The 22056-nt window shown below is 44.4% G+C and overlaps 1 protein-coding gene across 3 annotated transcripts in view; it reads right to left on the bottom strand.

The window, feature by feature from the left end:
* Positions 1-16328: 16328 nt before the first annotated feature.
* Eepd1 (endonuclease/exonuclease/phosphatase family domain containing 1) overlaps positions 16329-22056 on the bottom strand; it is a 97996-nt gene continuing 92268 nt past the window's right edge. For 2 of the 3 annotated variants that reach the window (XM_013119448.3, XM_040729862.1), the window contains 2 exons: positions 19538-19732; positions 16329-17003 (listed from right to left, as the gene is read on the bottom strand). In XM_013119448.3, coding sequence (XP_012974902.2) covers positions 16804-17003; positions 19538-19732 — 395 coding nt within the window. In that variant the 3' untranslated portion in view covers positions 16329-16803. Of the gene's footprint in view, positions 17004-17700; positions 19429-19537; positions 19733-22056 lie in introns of those variants that run through there. The other variant, XM_040729863.1, reaches the window with a different exon arrangement.

Below are 22056 nucleotides of genomic sequence, written 5' to 3'. Positions count from 1 at the left end.
TGAAGCACAGCCTCATGGCAATACATAGATTAATAGAAATGGGTTAATAATTAAGACAGACCTAGCCAATAATAAGCCTATTCCATCGGCCAACAGTTTTTAAATTAATATAAGTTTTTGTGTGTTTATTTGGGGCTAAAGGGCAGTGGGACCTAGTGAGACAGAAACCTCCATCTTCAGGGGAGATCTATGAATCTGGGAAGCTTCAGACACACACATTGTCCTGATGCCCAGGAGACTTTACCATCTCTGACCTCCCAGTGTGTACAATGGGCCCAGTGGTCCCAGCCCCTCCATTGTCTCAGTAAGGAACGAATGCCTAAGAGTCTCCAACCCCAGTCATCACTCTAGCAAGCATAGAATGTCCAGGGCGTTTGAGTCCTTCCCAATTCCCCAATGAGATCAATAAATCCGTATGGCTTAAGTCATTATTCCATCACTCCAGAAAATACGGTGTACCAGTAAATTTCATCCACTGCCTATTACTCCAGTGAGGCCAGTACATCGATGAGACTTAAATCTATCCTTGTCACTCAGTGTTCTGAGGAGGCCCAGGTCTGCTAATCACCCTGAGGATGCCATCATATTCATAAGGCATAAGCTACATCCATTGTGCTTGTGTTAGCAGCGTGCTCAAGAGGATGTAGCTCCACCTTTCACTGGGGTGAGGTCAGCATGTCCACTGAATAGCCAACCACATCCTTCAGGTGATAGCAACCTAGTATTTCAGAAAGAGTGTAAACACTCATTCTGGAATAATAAAGTTAAGTTTGTTGTATTAACCCAACATTAAACTAAATGGGGAAACATTGCAGCATTTCCACTATAATCAGGCACATGACAAAGGTATTCTCTTACTCTGGTCTTCTTCAATACAGTGCCAGAAATCTTAGCCAAAGCATTAAGACACAAGAAGCAAATTACAAGGTGTAAACAAGAGAGGAAAATGCAAGGTATCTTTATTTGTCGAAGACACAATTCTATCATAACAGGCCTTGAAGACTCTACCAGAAAACTTTTAGAGCTGACAGATACTTTCATCAAAATAGAAACATACAAACTTAACATACAAAATCTGGAGCCTCCTTATATACCAGTACAACTGTGCTGAGAAACAATTCCCTCAAAATAAATAAATAATAAATAAATAAATGAAACCCTTGAAACAAGCCTGAACAATCTCGATAATGAAAAGTTTAAAATGTTCAAAAGAGAAATTGAAGGTGACACTAAAAAAGGAAATACATACCATGTTCATGGATTAGAAGAATTTATATGATTGGAGGGTGGTATCTCATGCCTTTAATCTCAAAATTCGCGTGGCAGAGGCAAGCAGATCTCTGCGATTTTGAGGCCTTTGGTCTACAGAGAAAGTTCTAAGACAGCAAGGGCTACACAGAGAACTCCTGTCTCAAAAGGAAAGAAAAGAGAGAGAGGAGAGAGATTTTATACTGAAAAAAACAACTGTCTTACCAAACACAATAAACACACTCAACCCAATCCTCTTCAAAATACCAATACCATTCTTTACCAAAGGAAATTATCTCCAAAGTCCCTTAAAAGCACAAAAGACTTAGGATAGCCGAAGCAATCTTGAGCAAAAGTAATAATATTGGAGGTATCACAATCTCTAATGTCAAGTTATACTGTAGAAGCATGATAATAAAAACATCATAGTATAGGCACAAAAGTCAACTCTTAGACCAATGAAAAGAATGGAGCCCACGCCACACACACACACACACACACACACACACACACACACACACACCACAAAATGAGAGGATCTATTGGATTGGTGTTTAGCCACTTTGAGCTACTTTAAATGTTTTATTTTGTTCTGTTCTAATTGCTCATCTAACTCACTTGCAGACATATTTTCTTTTCTGATTGGCAATGTTGGTGAAATGTTGTAGTATTGTGTTTTGACACATTTCCACATGTTCTGCTGTTACCACTTGGTTTCATTTTTGTTTTGAAGCCTTTCATCTTTCACTAGTTCTCTTTATAAAATCTTCTCAACAAAACAATGCATAAATTAAAAAAGAAAAAGCAGAAGCTAGTCACAGTTTTAAAATACCACCAATTTAGACTCTAAAACTACTTTATACTTCAGCAGAAGTATAGAGATATAATTGTTTTCCATGAAGGAAAATAAATTTCTCCTAAATGGAAGGTACCAGACTGAAAAGTTTGTTGCTAATTTATAGTGGGGAACTGGTAGTTAATGGTTTCCCCTTTGACTCAGTTTTTCCAAAACGAGAAGAAACAAAAGAAAGTGAAAAAGTACTGAAGGAGGACAAGAAAAAGATTTAACACACAGAAGACAGTTTCAGGCAATTTGGGTTATTTTTAATTTCAGTTTTATTTCATGTGCATGGGTGTTTTGACTAAATATATGTCTGTGTACTGTGTACGTGCCTGATGTTCTGGAAGCCAGAAGAGTGTCCCAGGTTCCCTGAAACTTGAGTTACAGATGGCTGTGAGCCACCACAGGAGTGCTGGGAACTGAACCTAGATCCTCTGCAAGAGCAGACAGTGCTGTTAACCACTAGGTCATCTCTCCAGCACCCAAGTCTTCATTATAAAGTTGGTCACATTTATTTCTCGGCATGCATGTGTGTACACATGCCAGGGCACACATGTTGAGCACAGAGGACAACTTTCAAGAGTCAGGGCTCTTCCTCTATTAGGTATGTGCTGGGGATCAAACTCGGGTCATCAGGCAGCAAATGACCTTATTCACTGAGTTACCTTGCTGTCAGTGTTTTTGGTTCTTGTGTCAAATGAAAGCAAATACATCTTCATTATGATACAACATATAAATCACACGCATATGTGTACTTATAAATAAGTCTTCCCATGGCCCAATAATGTATTTTCTATTTCTATTCTCTGAGACCAGTTCAAGCAGCAACAACACGAGGTTTTACAAGCACTTTCTCTTTCTATCAACTAGTGCTGTGTTTGTTATGTGAAAAGAAGCCTGTCTGTGTGTCTGTGTGTCTGTGTGTCTGGAAAACTGATATTTTCTGAAGCCAGGGACTGTGTCTTCTTCTATTCCTTCAGAACACTTGGGCTGTGGTGAATCTTTTATCCAGCACCATCAGAAGTTGTTTTAGGGCACATTTTGTAGTACTCATTGACTATGTATTCACTGCCTGAAAAGAAGCCTGTTTTGTCTTTGATAAAATGGTATTATATGAAATCTAAAAATGTGTTTTCATCTTTTCTTCCTTCAGAACACTTGGTTTATGCTGCATCTTTCTTCCAGTATCAACACATTCTGTTTTGTAAGCACACACTCCTGGGTGCTCACAAATTCCACCTCCACTCTATGACAAGAAGCTTGTTTGAGCCTTTGAAGCAGGGAAGGTCCAAGTCCTAAGTGTGTACTAGCTTCTTCCCTTCCACGGGAGTCCTTAGTGCATCAGGCATTGTCCGTGCAGCACCAACAGAAATGCTATGCCCACATGGTCATTAGTTCTCATAGATGCTTCATTGTATAAAAGGAAGCCTCCTTGGACCTCTAGAAAAGACAGCCTCTCTGTAGCCTGAGGTTATGTGTGATGTATCTTTCAAACAGCATCGATGAGACGGTTTTATAAGCACACACTGTGTAGCACTCATAAGCATTCTGCTTGCTATATAAAAACACCTTGGCTATATCTGGAAAAGGGAAAAGAGAATACTGGATATCTTAAATGTGTGAGATGTTCCTTTCATGCCACATAAAAGCAAAAGCCGTGTTACAAGCACACCTTCCATAATGCTCACAAACAGTTTGTTCTGCTGTCTCACCTTGTGAGAAGCAAAGTTTTGTATCTTTGGAAAAGGTGGACAGTCAGAAGTATGTTTGCCCCTTACATGGCAGAAATCTGCTGCATCTTTCCCCCAGCATCCACACAGACTAAGCGCCTGTTCCTGAGAGCTCATAGTGGCTACAGTCGGTATTTGAAATGACGTTTGTTTGAGCCATTGGAATAAGGAAACCTGCCAGCAACCTAACACTGTTTTCTGCTTACATCCAAGTAACAACTTCAAGTGCTGTTTGTCTGCCTTCTGCATCCACACAGCTGTTTATGAGCACAAATTCCTATTCCTTTGTTCGCTTAGCATCACATTCACTATGTGAACATAGGCTCACATGTGTTTCTGACAGGATGCTGCTAGAAACATAGTTCTGTTCTTTTGCATGAGATCGTTTAGCGTCCAATGCATCTTTCATGGGGCATCAACATGCATGGACTATTTTATAAGGACGTATTCCTCGGGTCGTCTAAATATTGTATTCACTGCTGACAGGCAGCATGCTTGGGTCTTTGAACAGTGAAGGTTTTCAGATTCTTGACCATGTGTTTTCTTCTTCCCTTCTGAGATCCCTTAGTGCATGGCGCATCTTGTACCATCAACACATGGGTTTTATAAACATAGACACACTCCTTAGTACTCATGCTATTCACTTTGTAAAAATACACTTTTTTGTGTCTTAAAAAAAGTGATCTGTCCTGTGACAAATATGATGGAAGCAGAAGCAGAGATTCACAGCTAAGCACTGAGCCAAACTCCTGGAGTCCAACTGGAGAGAGAGAGGAGTGATGAGCAAAGGGGTTAAGACCATGCTGGAGAAACCCACAGAAAAAGCTGACCTGAGCAAGTGGGAGTTCACAAACCCCAGTCTAACACCTGAGAACCAACATTGGACCTGCCCAGAACGTGGGGGGTTGGGCAGTCTATAGAGCCTCTGGCAGTGGAACCAGTATTTATCACGAGTGCACAAATTGACTTTGGGAGCTCTTTCCCTATGGAGGGATACTCTCTCAACCTAGATACACAAGGGGAGGGTCTAAGTCCTGCCCAAATGATGTAACACACTTTGATGATCTCCCATGGGAAGCCTTACCCTCCTTGAGGAATGAATGGGGGGTGGGGTGGGATGGGCAGCTGGTGGGGAGGATGGGAGAGAGAGGGGACTAGGATTGGTATATAAAGTAAGACTGTTTTTAATTTAAATAAAAATTAAAGTTAAAAATGATCTATGGAGTCAGATGCTGGACTGGAAGAGTCATGCAAGTGCATGCTGGCCTGGCCTGGGGCTGGACCAACTAACTCGGTCTCTATCTGTGCCCAGACCCAGCACTTTGAGTCAGTACACCCCAGCGTCTGTCTACTCCACCTATGAGCTGCTGGAGCATGTGAAGCAGCAGGCCCTGCAGGACTGGGTGTCATTACCGAGTAGGGTTAGTCCTAGTCCTGCCAACCTTCACCCCAACACGGAGCCGCTGCATCTGCAGCCTGTGCCGTGTCTACCACAGAACCTGTCTCCAGACACCCTGCCTAGCCACAAGATCACCATGACTCTGGGAAACAGCAGGATATCTGAGAGGAGTCTCTGCGACAGTCCAGTATTTATGGTGTGTCTGCAACCAGAAACGTTAAACCAGACCATGTAAAGCTGCCTGGGCAAATAAATAAATAAATAAATAAATAAATAAATAAATAAATAAATAAATAAATAAAATGCTGCGTGACACACGGTAGTTTCCAGTGACACTGCAGTGAGTGAACATGTGATGGGAAAGTGGGGAACACGGGGGAGTGGTGAGTGGGTAGTAGAGAGAGGCAGAACTAGAGACGCAACTGTGGTGACAAGTGTTAAAGAAGACTGCAGCAGACGGAGAGTGTGTTGCTGCTGGACAGGGTGGTGTGTAACAGCCCGGCCTTATACAGACTCAGCCCACAAAGATGCTGCCCAGCCACACCATCACCCTGACTCTGAGCAATGACAGGAAGTCTGAGATAAAGAAAAGCTCATTTTTCTGGATCGGACCTCTTGAAAAGACTTCCATGGTCAACGATGCTCGGAGGCCATGTTAGCATCTGTGGTACCTGCTGCTGCCTCAGGCCGCTGGAAGCCGTGTCAATATATGAGGCCCATGCTGCCACCAGAGGCAAGGTGGACACCCATAGCCTGTGCAATGGCAGGAGGCTATGCTAGTGCTCATGGTCTGGGTTGCCACAAGAGACCATGTTGATGCGAGTGTCCTGTACTGCTACTGAGGCCGTGTTGATTTCCATGGTCCACGCTGAAGGTCCATAGTGCTGTTACAGCCAGGGGTTGTGTTGATGTCTGCAGCACGATACCACCGAAGGCCATGTGGATGTCCATGGTCTGTGCTGCCACCCGAGCCATGTAGATGTCCATGGGCCAGACTGCTGCCAGGGACTGTCTGTGTATGTGGCCCATGCTGTGAAGGCTATGTTGATGTCTGGGGCCTGTGCTGCCACAAAGCGCCATGATGGTGTCTGTACTGGATGATTTTGTGTCAACTTGACACAAGCTGGAGTCATCAGAGAAGAAGGAACCCCAGTTAAGGAAGAGCCTCCATGAGATCCAGCTGTAAGACATCTTCTTAATTAGTGATTTCTGGGGGAATTCCCAAGCTCATGGTCAGTGGTAACATCACTGGGCTGGTAGTGCTAGGTTCTATAAGAAAGCAAGTTGAGAAAGCCATGTGAAGCAAGCCCAGTAAGCAGCACCCCTCCATGAATTCTGCATCAGCTCCTGCCTCCAGGATTCTGCCCTTTTGGAGTGCCTGTCAGCAATGCTGAAGTGTAAGTCAAATAAATGTTTTTCTCCCCAACTTGCTTTTTGGTCATGGTGTTTCGTTGCAGCAATAAAAACCCTAAGACAATGACCATGGCCCGTGCTCATGCTGAAGGTCATGTAGATGTCTGTGGTCCATGCTGTCACCAGAAACTGTGTGGAAGTCATGATCCATGCCCCCACTGACTCTAAAGAACAAGCAAGTTGTTTTTGCAGTGGTATGGATGACTGCAGACTCTCAGTTGAGAAAGAGAGTCATAGAAGCCTTCTGTGACAACCCCCCCCCCCGTCACCTCCAAAAAGTAACAGCCTAGACAGGAAAACACCAAACAGAACTCATAAAAATTGCGATGGGAGCCGAGTGTTGGTAGCACATGCCTTTAACCCCAGCACTTGGGAGGCAGAGGCAGGCAGATCTCTGTGAGTTCAAGACCAGCTTGGTCTACAGAGCAAGTGCCAGGACAGTCTCCAAAACAATACAGAGAAACCCTGTCTCGAAAAAAAAATTGTAATGGGGATGCTGAATATAGCTCCCCACAGCTGATGGACTCTAGTGGGGGTGGGTGGAAATGATTTAGTCTTCTTTAAGGGGCTGGCCATTGGGAGTTTGACCATAATCCAGTAAGTATATGAGCAACACAAATTGAACTTGTAGTTTTTTGTGGGTTCTTCATTTTATTGAATCCTTATTTTTTTCCATTTCTGTTTCATTATCTGCACTGATCTTATTTGTTTCTTTCCACCTATTGTATTTTTGGTTTTGCTTGTTGTTTACCCAAGGCCCTACATTGCATCACTAAGATATTTATTTATTTATTTAAGATTATTATATTTTATAGAGGTATATCTATATATGAATTTCCTGTTTAGGTTTGCTTTCATTGTATACCATGATTTTGTATGTTTTCACTTGATTCTAATAATTTTTTAATTTCTTTCTTGATGTCGTCAATGACATGTTCATCATTCAGTAGTGTGTTGTTTGTAATCTCCATGAGCTCATGTATTTCTTGTAGTCTTTTTTGTTGTTGTTTTCAATCTCTCCACTCTGGTGAGGTAGAATACAAGATGTTATTTCAATTTTCTTATATTTGCTGAGACCTTTTTGTGCCCTAATATATGATGTATTTTATTAGTATTTTTGAGCTGCTGAAAAGAATAAATACCAATGTATATTATTCAGTGTTTGAACAGAATGCTCTTTTAAGTCCATTTGCTCTATGATGTCATTTAATACATATGTTTCTCTGTTAATTTTCCGCATGAGATGACCTGTCAATTGATGAGAGTAGGCTATTGAAGTCACCCACCATTATTGTGCTGGGGTTATCTGTGACTTTATATTATATTTATATATTTACATTTATTTTAGATGAATTCCTGTTTGGCATGTACTTGTTTAGAATCATAATGTCCTCCTGATGGGTTATTCCCTCGATTGGCATGAAGTGACTTTCTTCATATCTTCTAATATCGGTTTGAAGTCCCTTTTAGATCATCAATGTCTGCTTGTTTCCTTATTCCATTTGTTTAGAACTACTTTTTCCATCCTTTCACCCTAAGACAGTGTCTGTCCTTGATGGTGAAATGTGTATCATGGAGGCAGCTAGTAGATGGAGCCTGGTTTTAATCCAATCTGCTTACAGGTATCTTTTCATTGGGGAAATTGAAACCACTGGTAATCAGTTATTATTAAATGGCATGTTTAATTCTAATTTTATGGTTTCTATTTTCTTTGTTTTCATTGGATTAACTACTATTCTACTGATTTATTCTATCTGGCAGCCTCTTCAGTATGTTTATCTTTTTCTTTAGTATGAATAATTCCTTCCAGTATCTTCTTTAAAGCTACTGTAGGGATTACAGATCCCCTTATATATCTCTAATTGTGTTTTTTTCCTTTGATTATGACTATTTTACTGGATATAGTAATCTATAAGACAAAGTCTCATTATGTATCCCTGTCTGGTCTGGAACTCAATATGTAGATTAGGCTGGCCTAGAACTCACGGGATCCACTTTCCTCTGTCTTCTGAGCTGGGATTAAAGGCAACCACCAGAACACTTCTGGTTCTAAAGTTTCTGCTGAAAGGTCCCCAGTTATTGTTATTCTGGGGGGTCTACCTCTGTTATGTGGCGTTAATTATAACCTTCAGTATACCTTCTGCATACTATGATGTGGAGAGTTTGTTTGTTTTTATGTCCTATTTGGTGTTCTATATATTTGTATCTGGGTTCTAATAATATCTTTCTTTGGGTTTGAATTTGTTGGTACTTCTTATTGAAAATAGTTTCTATGCATTTAGTAGAGAATTATTCTCCTCCTCTTCTTTCTCTCCACCCTCCTGCTACTACTACATGACCCATAAGTCATGCATTTGGTCTTTTTACCGTATGCCAACAGTCTTATATACTGTTTGAACATTTTTTATTCATATCTTTGTCCTTGAGTGAATGTTACAATTCCTCTACTTTGCCTTTAGTCCCTATCTTGATGACTTCCTTATCTATTCTACAATGGAGCTTCCTACTGAACATTTTATTGGATTTACTGGACTTTTCACCTTGAGCTTTTCACTTTTGTTTTTCTTTAGCATTTCTATGTCTTTATTGAATTCTATTTTTCTGTCCTGTGCTGAATTCCTTATTTCATTCATCAGTGTGTTCTCTTGGAAGTCACGGAAGAGTTTATCTGCATCCTCTTTGACTTTCATGGACACAGTTAACATTTATCACTCTTTAGAACTCTTTGTCTGGAGTTTCTCTAGAGATATTCATTGATACCATTACTGGAATGTGGTCATTTTTGCAGGATATCTCTATTGATTTTCCATGCTATCTGCATTTTGCACTAGGACTTGGATATCTGAACACAAACCATTGGCTGGTGGAGTTTTTGTTTCTTTGGTTTTTTTTAAAACTTAAATCACTTGTCTTCTTTCCACAGGAAGCATTTGCTGTGTACCAGAGGAACAAGGTTGTTGTAAGGTGAGCTGTCATTTTCTTCTGCTAGACTTGTGTTCAGAGTGACAGCTCCCAGTACTCCCCTGAGAGTAGACTGCCTTCTGCTCCAGCAGTAAGGACCAAGGAGTAGACCTACTGTGAAAACAGTAAGAGTCAACTAAAACATTGTTTTCTCTTAGACATCAATTACTTTAAGGAGCAACAGGACATGGATTGTAGCCAACATATTAGTTACTGTGTTTTTTTCTAAGAAAAAGCGATAAAGGAAACAGAGTTACACTAGTGATTAGTGTTGTGTTGATAGAAAGTGCAGGTATGGAACTTAAGTAGGAAGGAGAGCTGAAGGAGGAGGGATTTTAGTTAAATGTGTACTGAATAAGGGCTAAATAAATGCTACCAAATATAATAAGGTATCCCATATCTAAGGAGTCTGAGCAACAGAGGACCTGCACACCAGTCCAGTCTATGTTCTTTTGGGTGAGAAGATGAAAAGAGGAAAGAGGAAAAAAACAGGGCAGGACCAAGTTATCATGCTAAATTTACACTGAGCATAAACAAATGATGATGAAATGGATGCTAAGGACAGATGGACAGGGATATGAGACAGGCCAGCCTGACTGCTGGGTTCCGTCTCAGATCTCTCAGCTTTCCTTCCCTGGCTCTCAGGATTCTGTGTCACCCCTGAGAGTTGCTCTGTGATGAGTGTTCCTTCTTCAGAATCAGATTACAGATGCTGGTCTGGTTCTCTTGTCTGTACTCTTAGGCATGTGATTGATGTTCATGTCTCTGCATTCCTTCAGGGTTCTGGTCACAAATCAAGTCCTGTCATTTTTAGGGAAGTGCCACTCAGGTAGAAGCAGATCCTTAGATTTACCACAGAAAAGCATTTGAAACCAAGCAAGCAGAAGGCTGGTAGATGTAGGAGCTTATTGGCTGTGTTCTTAATGGGTTATGACCAGAAGCTGATTGCAAGAGCTGCACTTGAAAGAAAAGGAAGACACACCCAAGAGCATGGGTGTGGGCATCTCAGAGGGATTTGTTCTTAGTCCTCTTTATCATACCTAGGATGTGGGTAGTTTTTACAGGCCATTGTGTTGCTAAGAAATTCAAATGAGATCACAGGGTGGCTGCTAGGGTATATATGACAATATGAAATTAATAGGGAAACTTTAGCTTCCAAGGATGCAGCCTTCACCAGAGTTGTTAGGATGATGTGGGTATGTTTTACAGGTCATTGTGTTGCTAAGCAATTCAAATGAGATCACAGGATGACTGCTAGAGTATAGATAACAATATTAAATTAATAGGGAAGACTTTAGCTTCCAAGGATGCAGGCTTTGCCAGAGTTGTTAGCATACGTAGGTTCAACTCCTGTTTGGCTCTCCAAAATTGTTACTGGAGTTGTTGGGGTCAGAACCTGAGCCCTGGAAGTCCTAACTACATGGGTTTGGCAACTGCCCTCAATAGGCCTCTTACAGAGACAAAGTAATAGCAAAAAGAAGAAAAGAGAAGATAATTTAACGTGGCAACACTGTGAAAAGGAACAAAGAAGTCTAGTGAACTCTCCTACCCCAAATGCACTTTCAGGATCCTAACATGAGGTTTATGTAGTAGGAATGGGTATTCACAAGTAAGCTGAGGCACGGTCCTGTCACTGTCTTGACTCCAGTCTCTGCAAGTTGGCATGCCATGTAAATCTCTTCTGGGAGAAATGCTCCCCAGTGGGCTGGCACCAGGCTTCAGCCCTTTCCTCCTCATAGCATGAGATTCCGGGGAATTCTTTATTTTGAGGAGTCCATTGTTTCAATAGTCCAATAGCCCCCTCCTTCTCCCCCTCCCCCCCGCAAAAAGGCACAGGAGGCATCTTAGATTGTCTTCATTCCTGGTAGAATGCGTACGTGAGAAACATGGGCAGTTAGGATATTTTCATTGTTTAAGAAACAAAAGTTAATAGTTTTGTTGAGCTTCCCAGAACATATTTAGGAGAGTTAAGAGCCCTACTCAATATCATACACATTCATGTCTTAAAACTGACTTATTACTATGTTAATATTTTCATTAGAAAGTACTTCTTCTATGTTGGTAACCTTCATAGCAATTGTTAATTGTGCAAGAATCCTTGATTTCTCAGCCAGGAAGATGCTTCAATGAGATTCCAGAGTGAGATGCTCCTTTCCTTACTGCCAAAGCACAAGAGGAGAAACGGACCCAAATCAAGTGAACTCAAAAAAGTGTATCTGAAGAACTTGGGTTGCTTTTGCTTTCTTTTGTATCCCTAGAGCAGCAATGAGGGAACCATCTCATGGGCCAGGAGGGCGTCTGGTTGTCCTCAGAATCATTCTTGCTGTTTCTTGACAGGATAGATACTGCCCACAACCAGTAGCATTGCTGTGGTTGTGGGTTACAAAGCACCTAACACAAGTGATGCTGGTCTGACTCACCTGACAGTGGGCAGGGAGGGTCACAGGCCACCTAGGTGCACCTACAGTGGGGAGGGTTAAGAAACTTGGGAGGCTTCCACTCAGAGCTCGGGGGCTTTAAGAGCTCCCCTTGGGTTAGTATCCAAAGATTCCCATTGGCTTCTCCCATGAAATCCTTGACAGTTAGGCTCCTTCTCTGACTATCTAAAACAGCGGTGGAAGGCATGAGAAGGAAATAACCAAAAGGAGAGGAGGACACCAAATGGTATAATTATAGATGAAGTTGAGGCTGAGGCAGAAGGACACTGGAGAGGGCAAGGCTTAGAAGGAGTCAAAACTCAAGGAAAAGCAGATCAGTTCCATACTGAGGGATATATTTTAACAACAGAGGGAGAGGGAAAAGGTGAGGGAGAGGGTATAGGCAGAGGAGAATAGAGGGGGAGAAAAGGAGGGTGGGGAGGAGGGAGAGAGAATTCTAAGACACACAGACACACAGACACACAGATACACACACACACACACAAAAAAAATCTGAAATGCATTTGGCTGGGTGAAAAAGTTGCTCTGAAAGATTTGTGTGTGATTCCAAATCTATGAACTGCTGAGAAAGATAAAACTGTGAAGGCAGAGAGCGTGATTTCCACAAGCTATAAAGTGTGTGTGCTGGTTAGTCTATGTCAACTTGTCACACAAACCAGAGTTATCTGAAAGGAGGGAACCTCAGTTGAGAAATGCCCCTGTAATATCACACTGTAAAGCATTTTCATAATTAGTGATGGGGGTGGGGGAGGGCCCAGCCCATTGTGGGTGGGACCATCCCTGGGCTGGTGGTCCTCCGTTCTATAAGAAAGCAGGCTGAGCAAGCCTTGGGGAGCAAGCCTTGAGGAGCAAGCCCATAAGCAGCACCCTCCATGGCCTCTGCATTAGTTCCTGCCTCCAGCTTCCTGACCTGTGTGAGTTCCTGTCCTGACTTCCTTCAGTGATGGAGTATGAGCTGAAAGTTGTAAACTGAAATAAACCCTTTCTTCTCCAGGTGTCTTTTGGTTATGATGTTTTATGACCATAACTAAGATGACAGCTATTTCTGTTACATTTGGAGCTTAACTGGAACATAATCTCACAACAAACTGAGGTGCATTTGTATGCTTGTCAAAGTCATGGGCTGCACAAAAGAGTAAATTTGTAAATGTAAAAATGTAAACTGTGGGCTTTAGTCAATAATAATGTGCCAGTGTTGGCACAGCAACTGTAACCAATTGCCTGTTATAAAAACATGTTAATAAAACATTGAGGATGAAATTAAACTGTCCTTTGTGTCAGTTTTCCCATATACCCAAAATAGCTCTTAAAATTGAAGGATACTAGTTTTTAAAAAATTAGAATAAAAAAGCCAACCAAAACCAAAAGGGGCTAGAATAAATGTAATGGCCTGAAATGGATGTAACTAGAAGAAATCATCCTGGGTGAGGTAACTCAGTCACAAAAAGACAAATGTGGTTATGTACTCACTCATATAAAACAAAGATACCACCCTAAAATCCACACTGCCAGAGAAGATAGGAAACAAGAAGGACCCTAAGAGAGACATACATGGTCCCCCAGAGAAGGGGAAAGGGACAAGATCTTCTGAGCAAATTGGGAGCATGGGAGAGGGGAGATGGAGTTAGGAGAAAGAAAAGGGGAGGAGAGGAGGGGAGAGGAGGACATGAGGGAGTAGGAAGATTGAGCCGGGGGAAGAACAGAGGAGAGCAAGAAAAGAGATACCATAATAGAGGGAGCATTATAGGTTTAAAGAGAAATCTGGCACTAGGGAAATGTCCAAAGATCTACGAGAATGATCCCAACTAACAATCTAAGCAATAGTGGGCAGGCTACCTTAAATGCCCTTCCCCTATAATGATTGATGACTACCTTATATGATATCCTAGAGCCTTCATCCAGTAGCTGATGGAAGCAGAAGCAGACACCCACAGCTAAACACTGAGGCAAACTCTTGGACTCCATTTGTAGAGAGGGAGTCAGGATGAGCAAAGGAGTCAAGACCAGGGTGGGAAAACCCACAGAAACAGCTGACCAGAACAAGTGGGATCTCATGGACCCCAGACTGATAGCTTGTAAACCAGCATAGGACCTAACCAGGCCTCCTGAACATGGGTGTCAGTTAAGAGGCCTGGGAAGTCTATGGAGCCTCTGGTAGTGGAACAATATTTATCCCTAGTGCACAAATGGACTTTGGGAGTCCATTCCCCATAGAGGGATACTCTCTCAGCCTAGACACATGGAGAAGGGCCTAGGCCCTGCCACAAATTATGTGACAGACTTTTATGATCCCCCATGGAAGGCCTCACTCTCCCTGGGGAGAAGACTAAGGATGGGATGGGGGTTGGTGGAGGGGATGGGGGGATGGGAGGGAGAGAAAACTGGATTGAAATATAAAATAAGTTTGTTTCTAATTTAAGTAAAAAGAAAAAACAATGACCTGCAGGCCAAGCTCCTGGGAGCCTGATGTCAGAAGCAAAGAAACCAGAGATGCCGCTGCAGGATAGCACCTATAGCATCAGGCCTGTTGTAGAACACTGTCACAGCATGGCCAGTGCTACTCTGAAATCCCAGTACTGTGATTACTCACAGAACTGGACACACTAACACTCCCTAATGAGGGTTCACAAGCTACACAAGGCAGGACAAAAGGGACATGCTCAGAGGCGACACATAAAACCTCACGGGAGGCTCCAGCACTCCCAAAGAATAAGGTTAACAGTGGCTGGGAAGGAAGCTTTTCTTTGGTGGTGTAGCTGCTTATAAGTTTCCCATGCTCCCGTAAGTAAATTAAAGTCACAGGTTCACCAAGCTAGACTTGGTAGACTCATTCTTTGGTCTGCTGTTGGTGAGCACACATTTGTTCACAACTCTCCAGAAAAAGTTGACACAACATGGATGAAGACACAGCTGCTTGGTGACAGGGACAGGTTCTCTGTCTTGGGTCATGCTGTACTTGGTGTGGAAAGAATAATATACTCTTAGTCCACAGGAGACGAGAATGACCCAGAGAATGCATGACTAAAACTTTACGTTTTATTTTTATTACTACTTTACATACCTGTTAAGTGTGGAGTTGACATTGTGAGTGGCTTGGACCCTTTATTTACTACCTGGTTGAGGGATTATCAGGAGCTGTGAAACAGGCAGTGTAACCCTGGAGTATAACCTTGGAGTCACTGCAATAGGCAGATGATATGCCTAAAGATAAACCCAAACTGTCTCAAGCTCAGAGAAGGGTGTTGTGGGATACTTTGATTACATTCTAACATTGCAGAGACTGACAATGAAGTTTGATTTGAATCAGAGGGTGAAGCTAGACGCTAGGTTACCAAAATTAGCCATAGAGGTTTTGGAGGACTGAGGACAGATAGACACAGGAAATAGTATGGCAGGGCTTAGAGAGAGTCTTGGCCTTTCTGAAATGAGGAACAAGAAAGGGAGGAGATCATTGGTTGCTTCTCTGCTGCCTCTCTGATCATTTAGGTTCTTTCCCCAATATCTGACTCCCGATATTTCATTGATAAATAATAATTAGATGAACACTTCAGAAGGGGGCCTCAGAGAAGTCCATCTCCTCTTGATTGCCCTCCAATACCCCCCACAAAGGCCCGTCCCTTGATGATACACTCCGGTTTAGACTCCCGCATACCCTCCATCAGCAATCATTCCTTAGCAGTCATAGGGAACTGGCTCGCAGACTCGTCCCTCTAAAACACAAAGCCCAAGGATGCTCAAGTCCCTTACATGAAATGGTACGGCATTTGCAGGTCTCCTCACACGTTAAACCATCCAGACAATATGGAGACAGCCAAGACCATGTAAATCCTATAAAACAGTTACGCTGTATCGTTTAGGGGATGATAACAAGGAACTATGTTTGCTCAGCACAGACCCAATTTAAAAGCTGTGTTTTCAATCTATGGTTGACTGGATCTGTGAGTGCAGAGTCTGCTGGCACAGAGACCTTGTACGCCTCAGAATCAGCAGAGGAAGGCTCCAATTAAGCAAATGTGTGGGCAAGTGGGAGGGGACGAGTGTTTCTGCTAGGATTCATGTCCTACACTAGAAGCCCAGAAGCTAAATGGGCGTCCAAGGAGATGACTGAGGAAGCATAGATGAAGGAGAAGCTGGGAGGGGAGGGGATAATGGGGACAACAGGCATGCGAAAGGTACCTTTGTAGGGTCTCGGGTAGGGACACAAAAGGAACAGGGTAGAAATAGGCATTTGGGAGTGAGTGGCCAGACAAAGGTGACATAGAGCAAGGAAGCCCGTCCCACACCCTTACTGCAGCCAGTCAGATTAATCTGTTTATTATTACTTTTTAAAAACAAAACTAAAAATCTTTGAGAAGTGCATTCATCACAGTTAAAAGCTTCCCGGAACTTGTCTGCAGGACATCAGGTCTGGCGAGGCAGAAGTGAGAGCTGTGGCATTGCTTGTCAGCCCAAGCCACCTCCGCATCTCTGCTTTGCCTCTGTCGCCGCTTCTCTTGCTGCCATGGGACGACGCAGTCAGCCCCATGCCTGAACTCAGCCGTCCAGCATCAAGGCGTTGCAGCCCCGGCCAGCTTGGCCGTGGTGCCCAGCATAGCCGGTGCCTGACAGGCTCCCCTGGGGAGAGGTTCTAAAATGTTCACAAAGCAGGCAGCAGTCCAGGGACCCAGACTGAGGTCCTCAGGAGGCTGATTCAAAGGCCCGGGGTCTTCTCAGCCTGTAGTGCCAGCTCCTTCCTTTGCCCTCCTGAGTCAGAGGGTGGAAACAGTGAGGCCATCACCGCTCGTGCTTACTGTTGGCCTCACTTCGCTCTAGGGTGACTCCATTGCCATTCCTGGGGACTTCCTTCTTGCCCCAGTCCTTTTCCATGTACAACTCAGCAAGCACGGGGCAGTGTTCAGAAGCGACTCCACCCCAGGACCAGTTATCTGGGATCCAAGGGTTAGTGAGACCTTCTCTCACAACAGCCCAGTGACCTGGAAAGAGAGGAGACCGAGAATTAGGACAAGGGGTGATCAGCACTGCCCACCTGTAAGTCCAGGTGCCCTGGTGGCCTCCCTTGGTAAGCTGGACCACACAACCAGGAGCTCAGGGACATTTTATCATTTCATTTTTTTATATAATGTAAAGATGGAGGTTTATTTAACACAGGCATTGGAAGCACCCAGAGACCAGGCCCTTGTCCAGTTAAACAGTGTGCAGGAGGATCTACTCCTTGTTTGTGCAAGGATACTAATATGGCCAACAAAACTAAATCTTTTTTTTTTTTGCTTTTTTTATTATTTATTTTTAAGTTTAAATTTAGATTAGAAACAAGGTTGCTTCACAAGTCAGTTCCAGGTCCCTCACCCTCCATGGGGGTGTCCATAGTCTGTCATTTCATCCAGGGCAGGGCCTAGACCCTCCCCCAAGAGTTCAGGGTGAGAGTGCATCTCACATTGTTGAATGGGAGTCCAAAGTCCATTTGTATACCCGGGATAAATACTGATCTACTGCCCAAGGCTCAATAGATTAACTAGGCCTCCTCACTGACACCCACATTCAGGGGGTCTTGATCAGTCCCATGCTGGATTCCCAGGCTGATGCCTGGGATTCAAGAGTTAACCTTTGTCAGGTCAGCTGTTTCTGGGGGTTAAACCAGACCAGTCTTAATCCCTTTGGTCATCAGTCCTCCCTTCTGTTACTGGCTTTCTTGAGTTCAGCTCAGTGCTTAGCTGAGTGCAAACTAAATCTTTTTTAAACTATTCTTTTTTGTTAATGTTTAGTTTATTCTTAAAATCTTTACACATATATACAATGTGTCTTGTTCCTATCCACCCCAATCTCTCAAACTCCCCCCTGATCCCTCAAATATATCTCCCTCCCAACTTCATGCCCTCTTTTTTATGATAAACTGAGTCGAATCAATATTTTAATTTAAATACATGAACTAGAATTACATATGGAAACAACAAATGATGACAAAACAATTACAGGGCACTGTTGCAGTCCTCTGTGATACGTGACGTCAGGGCTAATGTAAGATCTGAAGGGCCTGGACTCTGGGTTTGTCCTGGGCACTGTAGCTGACAGCTGTGGCAAGGGAACTTGTCCCTATACCTCAGCTTGGGGTGGGGGTGCGGCAGAAGAAAGTATGGCTCAGATTCCCTATTCTTGACACACGTGCCTCCCACAAATGTCCACCAGGGAACCTAGCAGGCCCTGGCCTCCAAAGCACTTTTGCAAATTACATCTTGCCTCAGATGAGACAGCCAGTGCTCACTTGAGCCCAGTAGGAGACCAGTGTGCAGAGAGAAGAAAGTGCTGGAACACAGTCCACACTGGGAACTCCAAATCCCAAGGACCTGGGCCCTGACTGTGCGGTGGCATCTTGCAGCGGGGCCCAGGAACTGCTTCTTTTCCTGTCTAAGTCCCTCACTGAGCGACATGACGCATCCACTGGGGTTCTGCAAAGTGGCAGGAGAGGCTGACAATGTCATGCTCGTCTTTCATCAAAGACCCCGCTGCAGGTCAGGGGACGGTGCTTGGCCTCCTGAGCATCTAAAGGCCCTGCGGTTCCCTCAGTCTGCAGTACTGAAGAGCCTACTGTTCTTCCACACTGCCAGCTGTGGGTCACAGGCATCTCCATCACGCTGTGTTCCTTGTGCAGCTCTGAGCACTCCTCTCACCGTGCTGTGATTATGTGTTACAACTTGGTCCCTAAATGTCCCCAACAAGCTCGTGTGTTGTAGGCGTGGTTCCCAGATGATGGTACTAGCGGGAGGTGACAGAGGTTGAGGAGGTGGGGGAAATTACATCACTGGATACAAGCCCTTTCAGGGACACTGGACTCCAGCCCCTCCTAGGATCCTTCCCTCTCCTTTCTGGCTGCTTTCAGACGTATGTGAGGGGAGGGACAGAGGAAAGAATGGTTCGCATTCACGATTCCTGACACAGGTGCCTTCCAGGGGTGCCACACATCTCCACCATGTACTATCTCACTAGAGGTCTAAAAGCAACAGGCCAGGCGACCACGGTCTGAAGCATTTGAAAGTATGAGTCAAAGTAAACCTTTCTTCCTTATAGGCTGGTTATCTTGGGCCCATTTGTCACAGTGATAGAAACACTAACAGTGACGTGTCTCCTTGCCTCTCAAAGTGTGTAGTATACCTCATCCACAGCATTTGAACACTTGACGAATGCTCACTGGATGACTAAGTGTCCTTAAAGTTCAGGCAGTTTATCAGTTCATCTCTGAATCATGACCCTGTGACCTTCAGAGGTATCGACAGCTGGGTTTGCATGTAAAACGTCTACGTGGATTTAATGGTTACCTTTAAATTACTTGGCACAAGCCCTTCCCTCTTAGATGTGCCTCTGACCAATGACAGTCTTTCCTTTTTATCATAAACCTGTCAGTATCTGCGGAAGAGGGAAGATAATATCAGTCACCTCAGATGCTTGTACGGGGCCATGGCCTGTGAGTGAACACCGACAGCTCAGGGCACAGGGGTGGGGGCCGTTCCCCTACCTGTGAACACTTTCTTTAAGCTTTTGCTGATCCAGATGTTGTCCACAGACTTGGAGCCCTGGGGATTCCTGGTGCTGATGTTGGTGAAGGTGTGAGCTGGGATCAGGTGATGGAATTTTTCTCTCCTTAGGATGTCATAGTCACTGCTATCTGGCCCTTGGCCAAAATCCCCTAAAATAACAACATCTTTTTCTCCTGGAAATGGAAGAAAGAAACTCAGGAAGTAAAGAACAGATGTGAAGCAAAACCCACCCCTGACCCCACCAACCAGAGGGGACAGGCATTGCCTGGCTTGCCCACTCAGGGTTGGGGCCACGGGTCTAGCTCTCATTCTCCTGGTATTTTTTATGCAGCCACTGGCAATAAGCATAGGATAATTTGAAAATGAGGGGCAGTATGAGACAGGAGCACCCCATTCAGTCTCTCTGGGCCCTACACTTACAGTGAGAAAAGGAAAAAAGGCCCTGCTTAGATAGCTAACAGAAACTTAGCAAACCTTTAAGCTCCTCACAACCTGCCCGTGCGGGAGTCACGGATGAAGAAAACACAATTACTTTGAGACAAGATGTTCCTAAGTTGCCCGGGATGGCCTTTTTCACCCTGCAACCCCAGCCGGCCTTGACTATGCACTGCCCTGTCTAGGCTTCCCACAAGAGCTACAAGAATGGTTGTACAGATTAACGCGACAGAGTAGCATTTCTATGAACACTGCTTCCTGTCCCTGTCCTAGGAGAGGCAGCTTGGCGACTCTGGGCATTGCCGCCTCTCAGCTTGGTGGCCTTAGGCAGAGAATAATCCATTTCCTGTTAGCTGTTGTCAAACGTGGAAGACCCAAGTTCCCATGAGCGCCTGGCACAGGACCTCCCACGCAGCACAAGCCTCCTCCCTCCTCTCCTGAGCCATGCTAACAAGAGTCCCACAGAGAAACAGGAGCAGAAATACACTTGTGTGTAAGAGAGGGCTACAAAGTGAGGGTGGGAGCCAAGTGGAAGGGTGTCTCTTTGAAGTATTTTAGATTTTTCCCTCACAGCCTGCAGGAAATGGAATGGTTATGAAGTATTTCCCAAGTAATGTGAATAGGAATTTGAAAAGAACAATGGCCCCCAGCCAGGCTCTGCTAGATTCCCAAGGACAGGGCTGACCCTTGTGGGGAATTCACTGCAGGGGAGCCATGGGCCCTAGGTAATGAGGTTTCTGTTGCACTCTGTGAGAGGCACTTTAGAGAAAGCAGTTCATAAACAAAATAGCATATCTGAGAAAATTCCTTTTCTTCAGTATGCATATGCAGTATTAATAATAGCTAAAAGGAAAGAAAGGGAAATGACACATGAGGCCAGCAGGGGGCACTTGTGTGCTGCAAATGATGCCCTCCTCCAGGAGGACCCAACAGAAGCCTCTTGTGCTGCTCTGCTTCCTCGCATATAGATCCACCATACAATTCAGGGTGAGCCCAGGCTCTCTGGGGAAATCGATGCCAGTCTCTAACAGGAAAACCAACTTGAGAGTGTTGCTGATCACAAGCCACACCTGACCAGGGTCAATGACCAGTCACCAAGCCCTTCCGATGCCTTAGGCCCTACACTGACCACTTACTGGACAGCGTGTCACTTAACTGCCACTGCTCCCACGAGGCAGATGACGTCAGCCAGATCTCAGACTCTGAAAACTGAATAGTTTGCCCACAGTCGCAGAGGTGGCCCTCGAACCCAGAGTTTTTCACGAGGAGCTAGGGAGGAAACGGCTCAGGGCTGCTGTTTGCCCCAACCCATCAAGAACTCAGATCAGGGCCTGCTGCACAGCAGACAATGAGCCTGTGCTGAATGAACCAGTGTGGTAGAAAGAAGACCTCTGCTTGAAGGCAAATGTTGGGTAGGAAACCCTGAGGTTCTGGGAGATGGAGGCAGACAATTCCCACACAAGTGGAGACGGCTTTCAGTGGGGTGCAGACCTGAGCTTTGCTGGGAAAGGGCAGCTTGGCGAGCAGGAGGGAAGCTGGTGTCAGGGGTCAATCAGCCAGTTCTGCGTCGCTTTGCAAATGAACACAAAGGCTCTTTCTTAATGGGCACATCCATATTTCTCACAACTTATTCTTCCAGCTAAGCGTGTGTCAGATGTCACACGGCAGAAACTGTACCCCTGAGAGCATGCAGCCACAGATGCCCCAAGATTCTCCTCTTTAGTCCCATGCCTGCCTTGGCTACCTACTCACTGCTCCCTGAGTTCCTAGGAGGGAAGAATGTTCTGGGTCAATTTCCCCAGAGATTCCCTTGATTTAGAAAGGACCAGTAACCCCTCTGAATGTGGGTGACAGTAGTGTGGCTTGGGAAGTCTGTGGGGACACCGGCAGTGGGACCAGGATTGACCCCTAGTGCTTGAATTGGCTTTTTTGGAGCACGTTCTCTTTAGAGGGATACCTTGCTCAGCTTAGACGTGGGGGAGGGAGGTGCATTGGTTTCTGCCTCAAAGTAAGGTGCCAGGGTTCCTTGACTCCCCAGTGGGAAGCCTTACCCTCTCTGAGG

Source organism: Mesocricetus auratus, unplaced genomic scaffold (assembly GCF_017639785.1).
Source record: "Mesocricetus auratus isolate SY011 unplaced genomic scaffold, BCM_Maur_2.0 Super-Scaffold_100022, whole genome shotgun sequence".
NCBI classification, from domain to species: domain Eukaryota; kingdom Metazoa; phylum Chordata; class Mammalia; order Rodentia; family Cricetidae; genus Mesocricetus; species Mesocricetus auratus.
The sequence above is the reverse complement of the archived record's forward strand: the minus strand, read 5'-3'. Positions and strand labels throughout refer to the sequence as shown.